The 25,436-nt window shown below is 39.3% G+C and overlaps 1 protein-coding gene across 4 annotated transcripts in view; it reads left to right on the plus strand.

The window, feature by feature from the left end:
• The window catches only part of NPR3 (natriuretic peptide receptor 3), an 88,958-nt gene that overhangs the window by 12,701 nt on the left and 50,821 nt on the right, over window positions 1-25,436 (plus strand). For all 4 annotated transcript variants that reach the window (XM_028849366.2, XM_015139797.3, XM_001087354.5 and 1 more), the window contains exons 2-3: window positions 1,597-1,719; window positions 15,254-15,420. In XM_028849366.2, coding sequence (XP_028705199.2) covers window positions 1,597-1,719; window positions 15,254-15,420 — 290 coding nt within the window. The remainder of the gene's footprint in view (window positions 1-1,596; window positions 1,720-15,253; window positions 15,421-25,436) is intronic.

Below are 25,436 nucleotides of genomic sequence, written 5' to 3' on the forward strand. Positions count from 1 at the left end.
CTTGCTCGAAAAATGATGAGGGCTGCTTGGTGGCCAATCAGCCAGAACTTCCCGGAACCTCCTGGAGACATCTACTCTTGGAATCCACATTCTTCAAACTTGTCCAGCCTCAGTCCCTTGTTGAATGTGTTATGGGACACCTTGACTCTTTGTTCATTTAAGAGGCTAGAATCAAATCAGAGGTAAAACAAGGGTCTAAGTCATAACAAATAATTAGGAGTTTCTTTGAAAACTTTCTTACTGAGGCATCTTGGAATTGATTATCCCAAATATATACCTATACTTTCAGGGCAGAAACAACACCTACTCCCATTGTTACAGATCTTTAAGAATTTTGTATTGTTTTAGAAACTTTTTCTCTAGAGCTTTTATGCTGTACACCTAGCCCTTCTGGGGTATGAAATGTCAGAGTCATGATCTAACACTGAATTAACGTGTGCAGTAAACTAAATATCAACAAGAGCCCAACCTCCATGCAGGTTGCCAAGGCTGCTTTGGCATAGCCTGAAGTTTGTTTTACGTGTTTCAGCACCCATGCTTTTACAAAGAACATACACATCTTGGAGGGCTGGCATGCATCGTGATAATGCGGTTTATAGCACCCAGGTCTCTCCAGGTCTCTCTGCACAGTATGTGTGCAGCAAAACACAGTGGATCTGGTCATGGAGACCTGGGTCTATCAACAGGGGTCAAATTGACTGGGTAATGGTCAAGCCCTACTTCACTCTAGCCTGTGTAGCCCTTATATGGTAGGCAACAATATCTAGTTCGAGAGGCTTTCGAGTTGTGTGAAGCCTCTTGAATCCAACAGTGTGGATATAAACTGAGAGAACAGGGGAGAGACACCTGGAATCTTACAAATGATTTCTTATGTATGTTGAGACAACCTGAAAATAATGTTTTAAAATTCAAACAGCAGAAAGCTTGTAGCACTCCCTGAATCCTCTGATTTGTCAAGTTAATGTTCTCTCTAAAATCATTAAGTTTGCTTTTTCAGGACAGTGCATTTACTATGCTATTAAGTATAAAAAGCAGTTGACAATTTTCACTATCTTATATTGGGCAAATCTGGTGATTTATTTGATGCAGTTTTTTTTTAAAAAGAACTTTTTTTTTTTTTAAAAGAAAAGGTCCAGAATCCAATCCAGCATCACACACTGTAGTCAGTAGCCTATTCCTTTAAGCCTCTTTCAGTCTAGAATGTTTCCTCAGCCTGTCTTTGTTGTTCATGAAATTGACCATTTTAAAGAGCATACGCCGATTTTCTACAGACCATCCCCCAAGTTGGGTTTGTGACTTTCTTCCTTCTGATTAGATGTAGACTGCCCATCTAGACATTTTGGTCCTTAGAGTGTTATTCCACGTGTCCCATGAGTGTGTGTTCCCATGGTTGGTGATGTTGGCTTCCATCTCTTGGTTATGGAGGTGTCTGCTAGGTTCCTCCATGGTCCATTTGTAGTTTATAAGTGATTGTGAGGAGATACTTCAGGACCATACAAGTATCCCATTCCTTGTCAGATGTCCCTCACTGGTGTCAGCATGCTCAAAGTGCTCTGCAAAGGGGTGCCTCATGTGTGTTGTTTGTTCCTCCCCTAGTGGTGATCATGTGTGCGAGCAGTGACACCGTCCGGAGCATCATGCTGGCGGCGCACAGGCATGGCATGACCAGTGGAGACTACGCCTTCTTCAACATTGAACTCTTCAACAGCTCTTCCTATGGTAACTCTGCTTTCACTTTCCCCTCCTCTGCTAAGGTTCCAAGAGAGGTTATCAGATGCCGATGAATGGTGGGTTGGATAAATAATATGTGGTACATAAACACCATGGAATACTATGCAGCTATATAAAAGAATGGAATCATGTCCTTGGCAGCAACATTAATGGAGCTGGAGGCCATGATCCAAACAAATTAAAGCGGGAACAGAAAACCAAACACTGCATGTTCTCACTTATAAGTGGGAGCTAAACATTGAGCACACATGGACATAAACATGGAAACAATAGGCACTGGGGACTCCTGGGGGTGTTGGGGATGGGTTAGAAAACGCTGTTGGGTATTTACATTCACTACTTAGGTGATGGGAAACATACTCCAAACCCCAGCATCACACAATATTTCCATGTAACAAATCTGCACATGTACCCCTTGTATCTAGAATAAAAGTTAAAATAAAAAACAAGGGGGTTGTGAGAAAGATTCAAAAATTTGAAATATGTCCATAAATGCGATTGCCATAAATGCAATTTTGGAAATTTGTGACTCTGAACACTCCTACAGCTTCTCAAATTTCTTGAATTTGCTTGATCTCTAACAATTCAATTAGAGCAAAAAGATACCATAGTCCTGTGATGTCAAGGCTCCTGTCTGGGTATGAGCGTAGCCCAGTCCTGCACTCCAAATGATCATAAATCCAGGTCCCAAAGACCCCTTGTCCAGTGCTTTTCCAACTGCATGTTGCTATCATCATGAAAGTATCATGAACAGAATAATTTCAATGAGATTTGGGCAGAATTTTTAATAGAATGGAATAGACTAGAACATAACACTACTGAACAGGTAAAGGTGTGTCACACTTAGCATGTGTATTGTTTTAGAAAGCTTTTACTTTAGTAATATTATTGCACATTTGTGTGTATATGTGCATGTTACACCTATGTTTACAATGGGCCACAGTGTGAAATAAAATAACTGTTATTGCAAATTGAGGTAAAAATCATTTGAAAGCCACTGTTCCCAGTCCCCTTTCTTTCAGATTACTGCACCTTAAACCTCTCCTATACAGAAATTGTGAGCCACTAATGTATAGAGTTGAAAGCATTTAATTCCCTATAATGAATCTGGGGAAGTTTGCAGGGTTCCTGTTATGGAGGGTGTTTAAGGAGATCATAAAGATAATAGGTACAAGACATTTCTCCCCCAAATGTGGTTAGGGCTCTCTCTGAAGCAGACAGCACAGGGCTACAGAACATGTTCTCAAACGCTGCATGCTGGCTGCTCAGAGTGGAGCAGTGGTAAGGGAAGTGTAAGTGTGTATATCACAAATGGCATGTTTATACTGAGCTTCACTTCCCAGTTCTTGCTGATGAGATATAGTTGGACAGGATCTAAACCTTAAAACATAAGCCCCGGTTTCCTGCTCTGATATCCTGGTTTACTGGAGCAGTACATCATTGTGCATATACAGATAATAAAACACACTTATCATGGAGATAAAGAAAAGTTGATGAAACAAAAGTAGCCACTGCTTCCTGTAGCGGATAAAATTGGAGATTTGAGGCTTGCAAGATAAACACCCTATTTTGCCCTCCTTGCTGCCATGATGGTCTTTTCCTCTCTGTTTCACACAAGCAGAGTGGTGGTTTCACTTCTTGACTCAAGATCAGAATGCAGTTTTACTACGAGCTGCAGGGTTGAGTTCATTGAAATAATGGTAGAAACTAGTGAAAATGAAAAACATGTATGTTGAGTTTTGCAAGTTGGCAACTACAAATACAGAATTTAGAGGCAGTGCATGTGAATTTAGAGACATTAGGTCTGGCAAGTACCTAATACAAATGTTAGGTACTAGAATTCCTCTCATCCACAGATAAAGCCTTTATTACTTTTCCCTGTTAATTACAATACATGAGTATTGTAGACAATTTAGAAAACACAGAAAAGCACGGGAAAGTAAATAAGTTATCATAATTCTGCCACGCAGACAAAAGTACATTGATAATTTTTAGAAGTATGTACATCCTATTTTATAAATATATGTCTTACAAAAATATTCTTCAATATATTGATCATACTATTTATGGTATGGCTCTATGTTCTTTCATAATGTTGATAATCATCTTTTATAAGTCTTATTTTTCAATATTGATGTTGTTCCCAGCTTTTTGCTATTAAGAACAGTGCTGTGTTGAGTATACACACACACATATACACACTCTCTCTCTCACATATTTGTACATATATATATTATCTGTAAAATAAATTTCTAGAAGTAGAATTGCTGGCTCAAAGGTTATGTGCTTTTAATCTTTTTTTTTTTTTTTTTTTTTTTTTGAGACAGGGTCTCACCCTGTTGCCTAGGCTGGAGTATAGTGGCGTGATCTTGGTTCACTGTAGCCTCAACACCCTGGGCTCAAGTGATCCTTCTACCTCAGTCTCCTGAGTAGCTGGGACTACAGGCATGTGCCACCAAGCCTGGTTAATTTCTTTTATTTTCTTTAGAGACAGGGTTTCATCATGTTGCCTAGGCTAGGCTTGAACTCCTGGGCTCAAGTGATCTGCCTGCCTCAGCCTCCCAAAGTCTAAAGGGACTACAAGCATGAACCACCATGCTGCCTGCCATTTAGGTTTTGATAGATATTGTTCATTTTTACTTTTGCAGCAAAGTGTGTAATTATCTGTTTTCTTGTAACCTTGTCAACCCTGTATAATCTAACTTTTACCTTATTTTATTTAATTGAATTTCTTTTTATGTTTATAAGCAAAGTTTTGCAGTTTTCTCATTTATATTGTGCATTTTTCTTGTGTTTGTTCTTAGGTATTTTATGTTTTTTGGTTGTTATTATGATCATGATCTTTTCCCATTGTATTTTGGAATGATATTTATGTAGAGAAGCAATGAGTTCTTGTTTATTTATTTTGCAAGAATTCTACTTATTAAAATCCTCTGCTCTAATAGTTTTTGTATCATTTCAAATAACAATGACAGTTTTTTTCCTCCATTTTGATAGTTGAACATCCTATTTCTTATTCTTTTCTTATTGCATTGGCAAGAACTTCCAGAATAATATCATATAACGGGGGTTATACTTTAAATTTTGACTTCTGTCATGAAGTAGATGGTAAGGTACCCTTTTATTCCTAGTTTATCAAGTCTGATTTTTAAAATCAGAAATGAATATTGAATAATATCAAATGCATTTGACCTGTTCTCCTAATAAATTTAAAAATATTGGGCCACCATGGCATTCTTGGAATCAAGTGTACTTTGTCATGATGATTTTTTAAAAGATATATTGTTGAGTTTAAGTTTTTAGTATTTTATTTAGGGTTTTGGATCCATATTCATGAGTGAGATTCAAGAGCACTTTTTGGCTGGACTGCAGTGGCTCATGCCTTTAATGCTAGCACTTTGGGAGGCCGAGGCAGATGGATTACCTGAGGTCAGGAGTTCAAGACTGCCTGGCCAACATGGTGAAACCCCGTCTCTACTAAAAATACAAAAATTGGCTGGGCGTGGTGGTGTGCGCCTATAATCCCAGCTACTTGGGAGGCTGAGGCACGAGAATCGCTTGAACCTGGGAGGTGGAGGCTGTAGTGAGCTGAGATCTCACCACTGCACTCCAGCCTGGGCAACAAGAGAGAAACTTGATCTCAGAAAAAAAAAAAAGTATTTTTTTGGGATGACATTGCCAGATTTTAGTATCAGGTTCTTATTAGCTTTATAGAATTAATTGAGATACTTTCCATTGTTTTCCATGCTCTATAACAATTTTGATACCAGGAATATTCCTTGAAATAAAAAAAAAGTTCAACTCTGTATTTGCACCTAACTTCTTTCTGGAAGTAATTTTTGGACAACTTAAAAAAACTCTTCTATAGTGAAATAATTTCACACATAAAAAACTTACAAAAAATGTAAGTTGAGAATCACTTATTTGAAATTCTTGGTATTAAAGTGTTTCAGATTCCAAGTTTTTATTTGGATTTTGGAATCTTTGTGTGATATATATATACGTGTGTGTGTGTGTGTGTGTGTGTGTGTGTGTATATATATATATATATATATGTAAAATGAGACATCTTGGAGATGGGACCCAAGTCTAAACATGAAATTCATTTATGTTCCATATACCTTATACACATAGCCTAAAGATAATTTAACTTTTTCCCTAAGGATGCCGAATAATCTGTATATCGTGTGCCTGTGTTTTGACCCATCACATGAAGTCAAGTGTGGAATTTTCCACATGTGGTGTTATGTTGTTATGTTGGTGCTCAAAAAGTTTTGAATTTTGGAACATTTTGGATTTCCCATTTTTGGAGTAGGATGCTTAATCTGTATAGAGACTTCATGTACAGTTATGTGTTGCTTAATGATGAAGATACATTCTGAGAAATGAGTGGTTAGGCAGGTTCAGCATTGTATGAACACCATAGATGGTTTTCATACAAACCTAAATGGCATATAGCTTACTACACACCTATGCTATACGGTATAGCTTGTTGCTCGTAGGCGATAAACATGTACAGCAAGTTACCATACTGAATACTGTAGACAATTATAGCACAATAGGATTTGGGTATCTAAACATAGATTCTATCTAAGCATAGAAAAGGTATAGTAAAAATACAGTTTTATAACATTATGGGACTGCTGTCATATATGTGGTTTGTCATCGACTGAAATGTTATTTGGGGCTTGACTGTACATATTTTACCAAGCTTACTCTAATGTTACCAGATAACCATAGTACAATGATCAAAACAGGGAAATTAATGTTGGCACAATATTATTAACTAAACTACAGGCCTATTTGAAGTTTACCACCACTTCTCTAATGTCCTTTTTCTGTTCCAGGATCCAATCCAGGATCTCACACTGCCATTTAGTTGTTATGTCTCCTTTATCTCCTCCAGTATGTGATAGTTCCTCAGTCTTTCCTTCTTTCATGACTTTGACACTTAAAAAAAAAGTTTTCACTATGACCAAGTGGGGTTTATCCCAGGGATGCAAAGTTAGTTGAGGATATTTGAAAAGCAATCAATTTAATCCATCACATTAAGGAAGTTAAAGAAAAAAAAATCACATGATCATATCAATAGATACAGAACAAGCTTTTAACAAAGTTCAACACCCATTCATGATCTTAAAAATAAAAAATAAAAAATAATAAAACAAGAAATATAGGGGAACCTGCTTAGGTTGACAAAGAATACTACAAAAACCTTACAGCTGATATCACAATTAATGGTGAAAGACTGAATGCTTTTCCCATAATATGAGAAACTAAGCAAGGATGTTCACCTTCATTACTCATTCAATTTGCCACTAGGGGTTCTAGCCAGATAAACAGGGCAAGAAAGGAAAATAAAAAGCATACAGGTTGGAACAGAAGAATCTGCTGTTTTGTACAGATGTCATGGCTGTCTATGTATTGAATCCCAAATAATCTACAAAAATTCCTTAAAGCTATTTAATGAGTTTAGCAAGGTCCCAAGATACAGGTTCAACATACAAAAATCACTGTGTTTCTATATTCTAGCAATCAACATGTAGATGTCAAAATCAACAATATAATATCATTTAGTCAAAAAAGAAACATTTAAAAAATGTAAACTAAAAAATATCTAGTTTTTTTTTTTTTTGCTGAAAACTACAAAACGCTGATGAAACCACTAATGAAAGAAATAAAAAAATGATCTATATTAATGAGAGACGTACCTTGTTCATGAATTGGAAGACTCAACATGGTGAAGAGGACAATTTTTCCTTACATTGAGGTTAAGTAAATTTCTTATAAAAATTTCAACAAGTTTTTTTTAGATATAAGGAAGATTATTCTAACTTTGACACTTTTCATGAACCCATTATTTTGTAGAATGTCTTTCAATTTGGATTTATCTGGTATTTTTCCACAATGAGATTGAGTTTGTGCATTTTGGTGAGAATACTGCAGGCATGATGTTGTGTCCCTCTCATTGCATAATACCAGTGCATAAGAAGCCATACTATATGACTTATTGCTGGTGATGTTTGGGCAACTTTTTAACACTTCCTTTCCTATGAGTTTAATTTTTCTGCTTCTTGAAAATTCTACTACACAGAGTTATACAGAATGCTCTTACACAACTTACAAAGTATACTTGGGGTTTCTGATTAGATCCTTTATATTTTACATTTACACCATATTTGCTCTGACTTTGTGCTTTGGTGTTGTTCTGCCTGAGAGGCTCTGCCATGTACTAGCTGTTAGCTCTAAGAGCTAAGGGTTAAGAGATGGTTAAGAGCTTAATCTTTAACCCTGGCAAAGTAACATAACTCTGCCCTCCCCTGCAAGCCTTAGTTTCTTCTAATGAGAATAATAATACTTATCTTATGGCATCAGATTGAGTAATAAATGAGGTGATGTATATAAAATATCTTGCAAATTTCTCAGAATAACTATTTAATAAATGTTAGCTATATTTTATTAGTCCTAGTTTATTTTGACCATTACACCTAATACTTAAAAAATTATCTTAAGTTTATACATTTTTTTGTGTGGTGATAGGTTTATAGATAGATTTAAGGCCATACATTCTGTTATCAGGTTAGCCAATGTTAATATAATACATCCCAATCACCTGGGTGCGTTAGGAATTGCATCTTCATGCACCTAACCAAGAAGTCCAGTTGTAGTGATTTTAAATAAATGTAGAGATTTATTCTCTTACCTGAAACACATCCAGAGGTGGGAAGTTGAAGGCAGGGATGATGACTTCCTAATGTCATCAGGAGTCCAGGCTGGTTCTGTTTTCCTGCTACTCTTAATCTTAGTGCATAAAATCCATTCTCAAGATCAAATATGGTGGCTAGAGCTCCAGGGATCATGTGTTAATTCTAGGCAAGACAAAGAGAAAAGACAACAGGTAAAAAGAGACCCTCCTGGATGACGTGGTTCTCTGTGAAAGGCTTTCCTGGAAGCCCCACTCATTAACTTCTGCTTACTTTTCACTGACTAGCTCTAGTAATAAGGGATATCAGGGAATGTGTGCTTTTAATTGGACTCACTGCTATCCTACATCAATTTAGGAATCTGTTACTAAGGAAGAAGACAGCGTGGATGTAGGAAGGCAACTGTCCATCTTCCACAGACTCTGAAGCACCTTTTTCCTTGGGGTAGAAGCAGTCAACAGAATCACATGGTGGGCAGAGTGACCTAGACCGAGCTTCTGCTATACATCAGTAGTAAAGGGCCTTGTTTGAAACTTTGTACCCCAATAATCAGATATATATGTTCATGAAAAGTTCTTCAACATCTACCTCTCCCTGGGCCTCTTCATACCAAACCCTATACTTTTTCTAGGAAAAGGCCTCTGTTTTATTTTATTTATTTTATTATTTATTACTATTTTATTTTATTTGTTTTTTGAGACAGTTTCACTGTTGTCACCCAGGCTGGATTGCAATGGCATGATCTCAGCTCACTGCAACCTCTGCCTCCTGTGTTCAAGCAATTCTCCTGCCTCAGCCTCCCGAGTAGCTGGGATTATAGGCATGTGCCACTAAGCCCGGCTAATTTTTGTATTTTTAGTAGAGACAGGGTTTCACCATGTTGGCTAGGCTGGTTTCGAACTCCTGACCTCAGATGATCCACCTGCCTCAGCATGCCAAAGTGCTGGGATTACAGATGTGAGCCACCATGTCCGGCCAAGGCATCTAATTTTAGTCACTACTTATTTGATGTTGGATTGAAACAAACATATTGATAGAGTATCTATTTTCACTAATTACTAGATTGTTTGATCTTGGTGAGCACTCAAAAAAAGATTCTCAGATTTGCCCAAATTATGTGATTACAGGAGTTCAGTGGGTAATATATTATGGGATAATTCAAGTGATTGAAAATAAGACATAGGTTAGGTTTTAAACATAGGTTTAAAAAAGTCTAGAAAGAAGGTAATATATATTGCCCCATAGAGCTTTTAAAGGCACCAGTTGACATTTTTGTCCATTGGCATTACCTACTTAGAAGGTAGGTTAGGTGGTAATTTATCTGGGCGATCCTGTCCAGAACTGTTATTATTGTAGAGCTTCCCTATCTTCCTGAGAACTCAGAGAGCACTAATTAAGATGAGAACAGAAGTTCAGTAGAGATTGGTGATGCACACAAATTAAATTATTTGACTGGCTAAAAATGGAAAAATAACAGAAAAACCAGGGAGAGATTAGAATTATGTTTTGCCATAAAAGTGATACATGTACATTAAAGTTAATTTGGAACACAGAAAAAAGAAAAAGAATTCTCACATAATTCATCAATCATAACAGCTGCTAAACAGCATTTTGGCACTTCCCCTTCTGATACTTTTTACTCTGCTACATTTGTTTTTAATGTTTTTGTCAACCACTGCATATACAATTTTAAATCTTAGAACACCCAAACTCTGATGAAATGAGTGTACGTTGGGTAGGGCATTGGTATTTGGAGTCTGGCTTGCATTAGGATCTTGTTCCTATCATTTATTAGCTAAATGACTTTGGGCATGTTAATCTCCTTGAGCCTCAATTTCCTCATCTGTAAAACAGGGATTGTACTTAAATCTTTTTCAAAGAGTTGTTATGAGAATTAAAGAAAGAAATACTGCAGGTTAGAACAGCTGTGTGGAGCGTGCACAATGGTAGCCCCCATTAAGGGGTGCTGTTATTAACAATGGGTGTAATTGGACCAGCCTAGCCATGGCAAGCATGTGACAGTGGGTCGTTTGGAGAGGGTGGGGGTAAGCCAAGGAAGGCAGTGATTTTCTCTCCTTAAATGACCACCAGAGCTGAAGAGCCACAGTACTGTGGGGCCAGGCCAGGTGAATGCTAAGCATTCATTTCTTGGACAGATTCTGATGGCTCAGCTACTCATTCAGGTGACATATATTGAAAGTTTACTATGTGCTAGGTCCTATATAAGTACCGGGAACTACAGGATGGCACAGTTACCCCAACATGGGTACCCTTTATTGGCTGCAGCTCTTCAGCCACAGGGTTGCTGGGCATAGGGCTTGGTGCTGAGCAGACTACTTTTCTCTTTCATAAGTATTCTGGACCCAGTGCGAGCTTGGGTGTTTAATACGGCATTAGTATCCACCACTCCTCTGCAAGTGCTGTCCTCAAGGTCACCAGTGAGCTTCTCATGACCAAATCCATTAGCCTTACCTGAGACCATGCTTCCATGCCTCCAAAGCTGTGCCACCCAATGGAACTTTCTGCAATGACGGCTGTGTTCTAGTCTGTGCTGCCCAATATGGTAGCCACTAGCCACATGCGGCATTGAGCGCTTTAAATATGGCAAGTGTGACTGAAGAGCTGAATTTTTAATTTTAATTGCATTTAAATAGTCACACATGTGGCTAGTGGCTCCTCCGTGAGACAGCACTGCTCTAGAGCATTCAATCTTCTTGTCATCCATCCCTTTCTGGTAACCCTATGCTCTTAGCTTTGGCGACACAGCATTCTTCTGGTTCTCTGTTAGCTCCTCTCTGTCTCCTCTTACTCCTCTTGCCCACTAAAAATAGCATCCCCCCAAAGTGTCTGTGCTCTGCCCTTCTCCCTCTGCTTTCTGCACTGTCTTTCATGTCTGGCGAGGCAGCCCCTGGTTTCTAACTTGGAGCCGTGTGGAAATGACACCCAGCACGGTCTCTAATCCTCACTCCTCTTTTTGACTTCGGACTAGTGTTTCCACCTTTAGCCTGGTGGTCACTTGGACATTCTGCAGTCGCCTTGGATTTACCATACCCCTAACTGAAATCATCATTTCCATGTCCTCCTAACCCCCTCCTCCTCCACCCGGCTCTGCTGCTGCTTTACTGATAACCTGTTTTCCTTTTCTCCTTGGCGTCATCTGTGACGTGCCTCCCTCTCTGTTGTCCCTCACTCCCTAACTGTTGTACAGTCTTAAGATTCCTAGCGCACAGCACTCTGCCTTTGTTCTCAAGGGCTCTCTTTTTTTGATAATAAAAGTCAAGGCTTATTGTTGAAAATTTACTATATTCAGAAAAATACCAAAAAGAAAAGAAAAGAAAAGAAAACTCGCGCATAATTGTAACCATCCCGAGAACCATTTTTAACTTTTTTGGTGTGACTTCCCACATATAACCTTCCCTAACCTCTTGCCTGGATTACTGTGGCTGTGAACGCTTGGTGTCTCCCCCACCCTAATCCACTGCTATTTCCCAAGGCTGATTCTCATCATATCACTCTTCTGTTCTGCTCATAAATCTCCAGAGGCACCCAGTTGTCTACTGCATTAAGTTTGTCCCCACTGATGGGGCATCATGCCAAGCCGACCTCTGCTTTCCTAATGCTCAACAGCCCTGATATGGGAGATGTTACTGACACACCACAGTTAGAAATGCCCACAAAAGCAGGAACTCATAGTATCAGTTATGGTTAGAATAGATACCAATTTAGCTTGGCTTAAATTTATTAAGCACTACTATTTCCATCCTTTTTTTCTAGGAAGCAAAACTCCAGGCCAGGCTCGGTGGCTCATGCCTGTAATCCCAACACTTTGGGAGGCTGAGGCAGGTGGATCACTTGAGGTCAGGAGTTCGAAACCAGCCTGGCCAAGACAGTGAAACCGTGTCCCTAATAAAAATACAAAAATTAACTGGATGTGGTGGTGCATGTCTGTAATCCCAGTTACTTGGGAGGCTGAGGAAGGAGAATTGCTTGAACCCTGAAGGCAAAGGTTGCAGTGGGCTGAGATCATGCCACTGCACTCCAGCCTGGGTGACAGAGAGAGACTGTATCTCAATAAATAAATAAATAAATAAATAAATAAATAAAATAAAAGAAAGAAAAAGGAAAAAAAGAAAAGAAAAAAAAAAAAGGAAAACAAAATTCCAAAGCCATTACTTTTTAGATTGTGGTAGACAGATTTATTATACTGGATTTTGCTTCTTTGCAAATTAAAAAAGTTTTTGTCCATTTGGTTCCCTGAGATAGTTGCAGTTTCTAGTTCTATGTGTATTTTCTAATTACATAGCATACAAGTCTGTAGAGTTAAGCATTTCCCTTCTTAGACCCCTGGAGAAAACTTTTTTTCCAGAGCTGAAACTCGCTCCCTCTTTGCTTGAGACATCACCTCTACTGAGTCTTGATACTTTGAGTCAATGAAAAATGAATCAATAACTATTTATTGCATGCCTGCAAGCAATGGGCTCCTCCATTGGACAAAGATGTCCTGAGCCTTCTTAGAATTTGGGGTCTTCCTGGCGATGGACTTGGCCTCTTAACAAAGGCCATGCTGTATCTTGATGATTGAGCATCCAGCTGGTTTTGCCTGCTTGATGGCTCACTGGCCCGAGCATGGGTATGACTCTGCCCACACTGTTGCCTCCTCAGTGTCTGGGAGGTTTCATGGGAGAGGAGGAAGACTTTGTCAAGTTTTGCTCAGTGGCCTGAAAGTTAATCTTGTGCTCAGTGAGTACAGATTTAGTGCCTAATGAATTCTGTCCTCAGCTGTGTCTTATTTATCTTTTAACAGCTCCCTGGCACATGTAAGCAATTAATAAATGGTTGCTATTATTAGGATTATGATTATACAGATGCCTCTGCAAACATTTTCTTTGTCTCTGCCTTTTCTCGGGCTCTAGACTAAGTGCCCAGCTGCCTCCTGGCTGTCAGGCACATTTGCACCTTGCCTGTGTTGTGATGTAGGCTCAGCCAAGCATGCCTTCCACCCTCCTCCCCTCCTATTAAAATCCTGTTCACACAGTTAGGACCTTTCTAATGCCTCTTCCTCACATGCAGCCTTCCCCCAGGTTAGAGCTCATTGCCTCTTCTTCTCTGCTCTGTGTTGTTTCTTGTACCCCCCGTAGTAAGCTGTGGTCCTACCTGTAATGACTTCAGTTGTTTACGTGTCACACCCTCAGCCTCTCATTGAATGTGGTGGAGACTGTATTTACAATGCTCACCCTGCCAGTCTCAGGACCTTGTATAGTTCATACATGTTTGTCTGATTCACACTGTCATAGAAATTCCAAAGCCCCCAAATCTTTGCTAAACTTCTTCAGAAAGAGTAGAGTGAGTGCCACAAAGTCCTGGCCGTATATCCCAGAGACATTCTCACGGCTTAGCTGTTGGGTTCGAGGCCTCTGCCAAGGATGAGGGGGCTGGCGCTGGACTCCGGCAGGTGGAGTTCCTTGTATTTTCAGAGATCACCAGGAATCATAATAATAGTTCATAGAAAAATAGCTTATTGTCAAAAGTTAGAGGTCCACCTTGTCTTTTGGGGCTCTGTAAGCCACATGTTTTCTGGAAAATAAAATAACGAAGAGAAAAGTAATTATTCTTACTCACGTAATTTTTTGCTTTTGTAAAAGAGAGACCTGTGAAAGACTGGGATACCCAGCTTCTCACCGCATCAGTTTCCTTATCTGTAAAATAGAGAGGATCATAGTCCCCATATCGCGGGGTCTTGTGAGGAGGAATTATTTTTATGCATATAAAGTGCTCAACAAATAGAGCTTTTATTATTATTATTTTATTATTTATTTTATTATTATTACATATGTGCTTAATAAATGTTAGCAATGTTAATTATTATTATTATATATATACTTAATAAATGTTAGCAATTATTATATATGTACTTAAGAAATGTTAGCAATTTTTATCTCATTACCACTAATGCACTAATGGACATCGTCTAATAAATAATTTCTATGATGTTGCTAGCACTAGAGAGACACGAATCTTTGAGTTCACCTAAGCTACTGTTCACCCTGAAAAGATTCAAGAAATATCAATAATCTCAAACTTTTTTAACAGCACTAACTTTCTTTTTTTAAAATTATACTTTAAGTTCTGGGATATATGTACAGAACATGCAGGTTTGTTACATCGGTATACACGTGCCATGGTGGTTTGCTGCACACATCAACCCGTCATCTACATTAGATATTTCTCCTAATGCTATCCCTCCCCCAGCCCCCCACCTCCTGACAGGCCCTGGAGTGTGATGTTCCCCTCCCTGCGTCCATGTGTTCTCATTGTTCAACTCCCACTTATGAGTAACATCACTGTCTAATAGTTGTGCATATCCATTGTCGTGCGTCGCTGTGACCTGCCGTCCCACCCACACATAACATCAGGTTTATTATGCCACACTAGCCACTTGATTCACCTGCACATTTGATCGTAGGTATTAAAAAAGAAGTGTGAATGGCAAGGAATAAAAACTGAATTCTTTCTTTTATAGTGCTGCAATTTTGGGGGTGGGGTAGAGCTGAAAATTGCACTTACATGGTTATTACAAGGCAATTACCTCAACAGTACTCTTCTTTCTTGCTCACGTTTCAAAGGAACACATGTGCAAAGGGCCTTCTTCTCCTTTAATGGTCTTGACATCACATCATACCTAAGGGCAGAGCTATGACAATACTTCTCTTCCTGGTTGCCAAAAGTAACATGCGGGGGGCACATCGCAGTTGTAAAGGCAGAATGGCCTCTTTTTGGTGGCTGGCTTGGAATTGCAAATATTTTTATTTCTTTCATAGGAGATGGCTCGTGGAAGAGAGGAGACAAACACGACTTCGAAGCTAAGCAAGCATACTCGTCCCTCCAGACAGTCACTCTACTGAGGACAGTGAAACCCGAGTTTGAGAAGTTTTCCATGGAGGTGAAAAGTTCTGTTGAGAAACAAGGTCTCAATATGGAGGATTACGTAAGTGCCTGATTATGAACCTAGGCCTTCAGCATCCTGAAAACAGTCTTCTAATTAAATCAGAGATGACAGAGTGTCCCGTTCTGAGCCATTCAAAAATTCCTAGGTTCAGGTCTGAATTTCACTGTTGCCTTCTGTGTGTGTGTGTGTGTGTGTGTGTGTGTGTGTGTGTTTTCTTTCTGAGTGGTTTTCCTCCTTCCCTCCCAAATATACTCACTATCATCTGTACCCTTCACTTACACTTTTTCAGCTGCTGCAGGAAGGACCATTGCTATTTCGTGGGCACTTGTGGTGGTGCTGAGTAGAATGTCTGTAGACTTCCATCACGTATTTGACTAAGAGGGTTTTGGGGGAGAAGAAGGATGAAGGAGTGCCAAAGGTTTGCATGCCTCATTTTTCCAAAGCTTGGTGGCATTGGGTATTTGGGGTTTTAGGAGACACTTTCTTTTGGCAGCCTGGCTTGGCGTTCTGGCTAGTCTGCTTGTGGATGGTGTTGTCGCCTCTTTCTGCTGGAAGTTGCTTCCTGCTCACATATTGCAGGACTTCACATTCCATTAGTGCTGTTGTTACTAGTGCATTTCAGGAGTGGACAAGAGTCAGAACCTTAGTTCAGACTGAGGATTAAGCAGAGGGACTCATCTAAGAGCTGGCACCGCAGGCAGCTGACCACACCTCATTTGGCATCATTGTTTTGACTGCCTCTGACATGCTTTGCTGCATGGCCAACACGCCACTCCTGTAAATCCTTTCTTAGAGCAGGATGAAAGGTGGGCACCTTGGACTAGTTGAGTAGGTGTGCTGGTCTTCAAAACGAATCACTCTACAGCATCCAAAACTGAAAAGGAGCACCTTCTTCCTCCTCTTCTTTTGTTTTGAGTCAACATTTCGCTCTGTCTCCCAGGCTGGAGTGCAGTGGCGCGATCATGGCTCACTGCAGCCTCAAACTCCTGGGCTAATGCGATCCTCCCTGTTCAGCCTCCTGAGTAGCTGGGACCACAGGTGTACACCATCATGCCAGCTAATTAGGAGCACATTCTTAATGATAGGCATACGGCCTGGATAGTCCCTGCTCAAATTGGATAATGATCAACTTCATAAGAGATGGCCACTTCCAAACAGGGTTTCTCCTAGTTTCTCTACTTGAAGTACCACAGAGTACTGGCATTGGCCTCAGAGCTGCCTTCAGAGTCTAGATCTAGCACTTCTGAGCTGTGTGGCTTGGAAAAATTGCTCCATTTCCCCGATTCAAATTACTTTTTCCTGCTGGAGGATTTAGGATTATTTACCTGAAGCATTTAGCACTATCCCTGTCAGAAAGTTAGAACGAAATAAATGGTACCTCTTTTGTACCACTGTTTCAAGATTATACCTGTCTTTATAGGAATTTGTTATCAAATGGCATACAAAGTGTCTTATAAACATATTTATTAATGTTTTAAATGTTGCATATACTATACTCACATCATTTAAAATATCTTTTGACTTTTTAAATCAGTGCTGTCTGGTAGTTATACAACGTGAGCCAAAAAAGTGAGCCACATATATAATTTTAAATTTTCTAGTTGACACATTTGAAAAAGTGAAAAAAAAAAACAGGTGAAATTAATTTTAATAATATATTCCAATTAACACAATATAAACACAATATTTCAACATTTAATAAATTAAAAAATTTTAATGGGATTTTAGTGTATTTCTTGTACTACGTCTTGGAAATCCAGTGTGATTTTACACTTATAGCGTGCGAAGCCCTTGTTCAAGCTCCACATGACATAGCCACACATGACTAGTGGCTACCATATTGGACAGCGTGTTCTGAATTATGAAAGAAGTAGGGTTTCTGCAACAGAGCCTACGTTTAAGGAAACATATGGTAGTGCTGTCATCATCCAAATCCTTTGTCTCAGAAACAAGAAAGAACACAAAAGGTACTGAACTTCCTTCAGTAGTGCTGCCACATGTAGGCTGGGTCGTTATTGAAAACATCAAACTCTTTTACATATGCCACTGTATATTATTTTACTTTATTAGGTTCATATTAATTTTATGGTTTAAAAACTCAACAATGGTGCCATGTTGTCTGGTTTCCTCTCATTGGGCAAAAGTTGGCATCCCAGCCAGGAGCAGTGGCTGACGTCTGTCCTCCCAGCACATTGGGAGCCTGAGGCCGGCGATTGTTTGAGCTCAGGTGTTGAACACCAGCTTGGGCAACATGGTGAAACCTCATCTCTACAAAAAATACAAAAATCAGCCAGGCATGGTGGCATGCACTTGTAGTCCCAGCTACTTGGGAAGCTGAGGTAGGAGGATCACCTGAACCCAGGGAGGTCGAGGCTGCTGCAGTGAACCGTGATCGCACCACTGTGCTCCAGCCTGAGTGGCAGAGTAAGACCTTGTCTCAGAGAAAAAGTTGGCATCCCACTACTGGGTAATTCTTCTTGGTTATCTGTTATTCTGTGTTCATAATATTACATCTTATTTTAATGGTAGTCTAAGCAAAATCTCACTGGAAACGTATACCTACTACAAAGCTTTATAGAACATTCCAAACCTAATAAGAGCACTGTAGAGATTGTTTGCAGCCCTAGATTACCATACTGCTTCCCTCTGATAGTGGGACTGTTAAAACTGACTTCATAAATAAATAAAAATTAGAATTTTAAGTAGAAGTTGGAGCTAACTATAATAACTTATTTTAGTTCTGAAGATGTGTCCATCTTTTGTATGTATGTAGGTTTTAGTGGGCCTTTTTTTTTTTTTTGAGATGAGGCCTCCCTGTGTTGCTCTAGCCAGTTCGTGGGCTCAAGTGATCCTCCTGCCTTAGACTCTGGAGTAGGTGGGATTACAGGTGCGCACCACCACTCCTGGCTGAGTTGGGCTCTTGTAAACACCAGCTGCAGAGGTTTATCAAGTTAGGTTAGACAGGTGGTCCTGGTGAGTATCATGGGAAGGAACTATGGGAGCCAAAGAGCCAGCACCTGGTGTGGCTGGGTTCCCAGATTCTAGTGCTTGATCTAATGTGGTGGGAGAGCCTGTAGGAGTCTGGGGTCTAGACTCAGTCTTTTTGCTTCTCTTACTTGTGCTAATGAGTTGTCTCATCTGCTTTCTTAGAACTCCAGTTGATGACACCCATCGTGAGCTCTTCATTCTCTGCTATCCATCTCGAATTCAGTGACTTTGGTGGACTCTCATTTGTTCTAAAATTAACCATGCATTTCCAAAGAATCACATAATCTAGGAATAGTGGCAGTTTTGTTTCTTTTAAATTCTTCTACTTTTAAGTATGTTTAATTGAAAGTGTACTTAAGAAGCTGGGCACAGTGGTACATGCCTGTATTCCCAGGTACTTGGGAAGCTGAGGTGGGAGGATCACTTGAGTCCAGGAGTTTGAGCCCAGACTGGGTAACATATCAAGACCTCACCTCTAAAAAGATAAGTAAATAAAGTAACTTTTTAAAAGTATAATTAAGAATGTGTATACTTAATTCAAGTATTAAGTATATTGAATTAAAATTAAATATAATTAATTAAATTAAAACTTCAAATGGCCTTGGGTGGGATCCCAATACATGTTAAATATAAGCAGTGATAGTGGGCATCTTAACTTTAATGTAAAGAGTATATGACAGAATTCATATCTGTTCACATCACCACTTAAGCATGATGTTTGCTGTGGAGTTTGGGGGACACTCTTTATTAGACTGGCAATTCCCTTTTCTCTCTTGTTAGTGAAGTTTTTTTCTTTGGCAAAATGATTCCTTGTAATACGATAACTGAAACAAAAATAGCACATCAAGCATCAAGGTTTGTATAATGTAGGTTAAGGAAAATCTTTGGACATAGGTTTTTTACTTTAGGTGTTACATGTCATATGATACCACTGACTCTATTTCATATATGTTAGTATTGCATTCATCATATTACCATGTTTTCAGCATCCTTAAAAAGGTTATGGTCTTCTGAAAATGAAAAATTTGAAACTTTAAAATATTTACAGACTATACTAAAGCATTGGGAGAATAGAGTAGCAATGACGGTTTTAGTAAAATTAATGTTCCATATTTTTAACTTACCAAATTTTGATGGATTAATGCCATTTTGTTTTGGTAAAATTGATCTCTTCTCTCCTCTATCCATCTCTTGCCCTCTCTCTTTTTAATTGACTTTTTAGTAGAGATAATTGCACATTTACATGCAGTTTTAAGATGCAGTACAGAGAGATTCCTTGTATACATTTCCCAGTTTCCTGCAATGGTAACACTTTGGAAAATTATAAGATCACAACTAGGATATTGACACGGATACAATGCAATTATTATGCTCAGATTTCCCAGTTTTACCTATACTCTTTGTGTGTGTGTGTGTGTGTGTGTGTATGTATTAAGTTCTATGCAATTTTATTCTGTGTATATTTGAGTGTATGAATTTTATCAAATGTATATTCTTACACATATTGTGATACTCAGTGTTTCTTTATTCTGTTATAAAGTTGCGATGTGAGTTGCATTAGTAGATGTTTCTGATTGTAACCATTTATGCACTCCTAGAATAACCTAGGACCATCTCAACCTCAAGACTGAGTTGTTCTATTTCCCAGTTCACATTTTGGGGAATATACTTACGGTTGAACCTACACATGCCTGCCTAGCTGGAGATTTTCAGGCCGGGATGTCTCAAATGCTATTAGCAGCCTGTAAATTAGCTTCCCTGAGTCCAGTGTTTACTCTAGTTTCCCTCAGCTTGGGTGGTACATGTAAGTGGTGTGACAGAAAATACGGTTGTTTAGGGCTAGTCTATCATTGGGGCTGTAAGTGTTGCATATATTACGCTTGTCTAGTCATCAGTACATGTATCTTATGATAGTGTCCCCACTATTCCTATGGGTAATATAATATTTTTAAAAAAGCATTTGTCCTTTTACTAGTGAACCAAGGGGAAATCTATTCCATTCTGATGCATTGTTTTTTTTTTTTTTTTTTTTTTTGAGACAGAATCTCATTCTATCACCAGGCTGGAATGCAGGGGCACAATCCTGGCTCACTGCAACCCTTGCCTTCTGGGTTCAAGCGATTATCCTGCCTCAGCCTCCCAAGTAGCTGAGATTGCGGGCACATGCCACCACACCCGGCTACTTTTGTATTTTTAGTAGAGATGCGGTTTCACTATGGTGGTCTATATGGTCTTGATCTCTTGACCTTGTGATCTGCCCGCCTCAGCCTCCCAAAGTGCTGGGATTACAGGCGTGAGCCCTCTCGCCTGGCCTGCATCATGTTTTAATGAGGTCCAGTGACCACCACTGGAGGCAGTGCAGCCCAGTGGTTAAATATGCAGGCTTGGGATTTGATAGACCTGGCTGCCTCTTACAATTCTTATCTTGGGCACCTTTCTGAGACGTAGTTCGTTTGTTTACTGGCTATCAAATGGGAAGCATAATTTTTAACTGACTAAGTTGTTCAAATAACTCAATAATTGTATAAAAATAATACAATATTCACCACAATGCCAGGCATTCATTGGATGGTAAGCATTCATTGGTGCTTGCCAATGATGAATACTAACCGTGACGAATACGTGGCAAGCATTCATCGGATGGTAGCTATCATTTCTCTTACTTTTGTTTCTTGTATTCCAGGCTGATCTATATGACACTCTTGTGTGCCTACTGCACGCAGTACTCTTACTCATCCTTCAGATTGTAACTCAAACACCACTTCCTCAGTACAGTCTTTCCTGACACCCCAGACCATGTCATGGTGCTCGGTTCCTTTCCATCACAGCACACCCCTTGGGTTGTAATTACACACTGATGTATGGGATTTTCTGATTACCCTTTGTCTCTTCTACTGTAAACTCTTCGAAAGCAAGAACTACTCTTATTTCTGCCCAAGCTTGCATTCTCTTACTGTGTACCTGGCACATAGGAAGTGGCCAAAGTACCTATTATTATTGTTATTATGGTTATTATTTTTGTTATTATTGAATAGAAAGGACATAAAATCAAACCCACTTCCTCTACAGTGGCGGAAACTGAGGCTGAGAAAGGTGGGGTGGGCTTTCCAAATGTAACTAGCATATTGCAGTCAGTACAGTGATGTTGGCTGGTGGTGGAGTCCTATGCTTAGACCTTATTGGGTACACAAAGCCAAGTATTCAGTTTCTCTTATGCCATGGGAGATAGTGTGGGGATAGTAATGGGGTTTCGCAGTGGGGGTTCTGAGGACCATCTGGAGGTCACCTGAAATCTAAAGTGAGAAGTAAAGCCCACTGCAGAGGTTCTCAAGTGTCAGTGGGGCTCTAAGTATGACTCAGACAAGTTTTTGCCAAGTACCTGCCTGGCCTTCTCTGGTGGTTTCTATTGGGTTGCCCATACGTGCAGTGGCCCTCACTCAAGGACGTCTTAATGGTGGTGGTTGGCCTCTGCCCACGAACAGTTCCAATTCCAGAGCACTGGTATTTGGTTTTAGAATGCACTGTGTGGTGGCCAAGCCAAGATTAGTTGCATCCCTTGACTCCTGCCTGGGTCAGTGACTTTCTTTTTCCACTACATCAGTCTGACCCTTTTAACAACAATGTACCCCATAAGGGGGCAAACCCATGACCTGAAGATCATGTGTCTCAGGCTCTGCAAGTGAGCCTGGCAGCAACACAGGCTGAAGAATTTCCTTCCTTTCCCTGCACCCCACCTGCCCAAATACACACATGTAATTTACTGGTTTCTCTCTCCTCTTTCAGACACTTGGCAAAGTCTGGCTAGGACTTCATCTCCTCTTCATCCTCAGTGACCTAGTTTTCCTGTTTTTTTCTGAAGTGTAAACCATCATTCCTTTGATCATCAGATGCTGTTTACTGAGTGCTCCAGAAGTATGGATGTGAGCCTGATCCTGGAAAATGAGTGATCCCATCTGGGGTGGGATCCTCACCCCCTAAAAATACTTGAGCATGTATATAAATATCCATGGCTGTGAGCTCTGGGGGCCCATGAGAGCTGCATTCCTATGCCAGCATGCACAAAAAAACAACATATACCTTACTGTAAAGCACTCTGACACGCTGGTGATAATCACAGGAGTCTGGACAGTTTATTTTGTAGCAGATCGAATGTGGCACATATGTGAAAATATCCATGTTTCTAGAGAATCAAAATTAAACACTGAGTTCATTTTGCTCTTTAGTAAGAGATACCTTTCAAATTCATTCATGTTTTCATGAGCTCGTTAGGTGGATGAGGGTTTCTTGACTTAGGGTGTGTTAATTCTTTATAATTATGTACAAAATGTTGTGTGTAAGTGCACATGTGTATACTTTTGGAGAGAAGAGTCAGCAGCCATCATCTGATTCTTAATGGGGGTCAATGTAGCAAAAAGTAGAAAATCATTGAACTAGACCATGGCTTGTCAATTTTCCATTCACCCAGTTACTGTCTTCAGCTGTGTTTATTCACATGGCTAGGGTACTACAACATTGTGTATGTCAGGTTGCACTGAAAAATCACTCCTTGGAAGAAACTAAAGAAAGACCTAAATGCTGAACTGCTACCTTATCTTACATGATAAAAGCCATTAGTTTTATTTCTGAGACGAGAGACATACTCATTCATTCATTCTGTACCAGGGAGACAGTTCAGTCTTTTCAATTCCCAGTGTTTTTGCATTATGCTTTTAAGAGTAGACTTAAATTTGTCCCTGCTACTATTTCCCATGTTAGACTGAGTCAGTGTTGGAGACACATTTTCCTCTCAGTCAGCTTATTTGGCTTTTCTGGCCTGTAAATTCCACTTTTGGCTTGACCCACTCTCCTGATTGTGTTTGGCACTTTTGAGACCCATTCGCTGCCTGGCCCTTTAAAAGTTGGTTCTGTCTTTGGGTGAAGTTCACACTCCTTCCCTCATATTGTTGTTGTTTAAGTCAAAATAATACACAACTTTGTAGATTGAAAGGGCCCAATATAATGAATTGAAGAAAAGCCCACAATGAATTAAAAACACATTCATAGTACTAAAGAGTTATAGATAAACATGAATCTTCTTTTCTGCCCTTCTCTACTTCTAACTCCCATTTCCCTAGAGACAGTCATCACTAATGTTTTATCTGCTTTTCTGCTGTTTCTCTCCATATTTCTAAAATTGATTATTTATATTGCTGTTTTTGATAGTAAAAATTTTGATATTATCTCTTGACTTCCTAAAGTGGAAAAAGATTTAGCTAGCTCTTTTATGTACTCTTTCTCTGCCAGTTCTTCCTTTTCCTTCTACCTTCCCAATATTTTATAACATAGTTTCTGGTTAAAAATACATTCATAAAATAAAATGTGAAGAAAAGCTAAAAAAAATTCAGAACTTTTGTTATTATGACCATATAAATACTTATAGTAGAACCATATAGTATTCTATAATTACATACCCTTTCCAGTACAGCTTTTTGTTTTCTCTGACCTTACTAATTGCCTTAGTTTTTTATTTGCTTCTGTGTCTGTGTAGTTCTTACTCTTTCATTTTCACTCTCTCAGCCAAACATTTTAGATAATGTCAATTTTTTAAATCCTTTATCGTCCTGCTCTAATCTAGAATAATTTATTTCTCCAATACTACCTGGAAATGTCCTACAGTTCTCTCCTATATTATATCTCTTTTCTTGGGTATCATATCTCCTTCTTTCTTAAATTTCCCCTTACTTTTGAAGAAGAAAGGAGGCATGCATCAAACATCTTTTTTTTTTTTTTTTTTTTTTTTTTTGAGATGGGGTCTCACTCTGTCACCCAGGCTGGAGTGCAGTGGTGTCATCTCAGCTCACTGCAACCTCCACCTCTGGCACTTAATAGATCCTCACACCTCAACCTTCTGTGTAGCTAGGACTATAGGCTACATTTTTAGTATTTTTAGTAGAGACAGGGTTTCATCATGTTGCCTGAGCTGGTCTCGAATTCCTGGGCTCAAGTAATCCTCCCACTTTGGCCTCCCAAAGTTCTGGGATTACAGGTATGAGCCATCATGCCTGGAAGGAAAATCTTTTGAGACTTTGAGTATCAGAAAACATTTTGTTTTAGTCTTACATTTAATTGACAGTTTAGCTGGGTATAAAATTTTCTTTGAATATTAATTTCCCTCAAAATTTTGATGCTGTTACTCTACTGTTTTGTGGCTGTTAGTGTTACCATTCTGATTATTTATCTTTTTCATGCTTTCTTTTTCTCCAGCTCTAAAAGCTTTTAGTATTTTCTCTTTCTTGTTGATTGTATCAGTAAGGACCTAGTCAGGAAAACAGAGCCTATGCCAGGTGATTCAACAAGGATTTAATACGAGGAATTACCTTTAAGGTGTAGAAAGAGCTGAGATACCAAATGGCGGAATAAGGCAAGCCAGAGATTAGCAACAGCAGAAAGCTATTACCACCTGTAGAGCTGGAAGGACCACGGAAGAGATAGTTTTCCCAAGACTCCAAAGTTAGGGTTGCCATTGGGAGATAAAAGGATAGAGTAAATGCAGCTTCTTCTAAAGATGCTGCCCAAGGCAAAGGGAAAGTGGGAGAAATATCCTGGCTTTTTTCTTCTTTCTGGTAGGACCAGAAAGAAGTGCTTCTTCTTGGCTGAACCAACTAGATGTCAGCTGACAGGGAAAGGGACCTGGAGGAGTTATTTTCATATGATATAGGGCACAGCAAAGCAGATGAAGGGAGGGGAATGAATTGGCGGGGAATGAAATAGGCAGACAACTAGATTCACTGGTATTCTGAAATTTCACAATAATATGAGCGTTTTTACATCCCTGTTATGAGCACTTTTTGCTTGCCTTTTCTGGAACTTTAAAATGGGATGTTGGCTCTTCTCAGTTGATTCTCTAATTTTCTCTCCTATTTTCCAACTCTTCTTTTTTCTTTTACTTTCTGAGAAATTGACTCACCTTTACCTTCCAGCTTATTTATTGAATTTTTAATTTTTGCTATCATATTTTTAATTTTCAAGAGCTCTCTCTTGTTTTCTGTGCCCCCTCCTTTTAAAAGATAGCACCTTGACTTGTTTCC

This window comes from Macaca mulatta, chromosome 6 (genome assembly GCF_049350105.2).
Source record: "Macaca mulatta isolate MMU2019108-1 chromosome 6, T2T-MMU8v2.0, whole genome shotgun sequence".
Lineage (NCBI taxonomy): Eukaryota > Metazoa > Chordata > Mammalia > Primates > Cercopithecidae > Macaca > Macaca mulatta.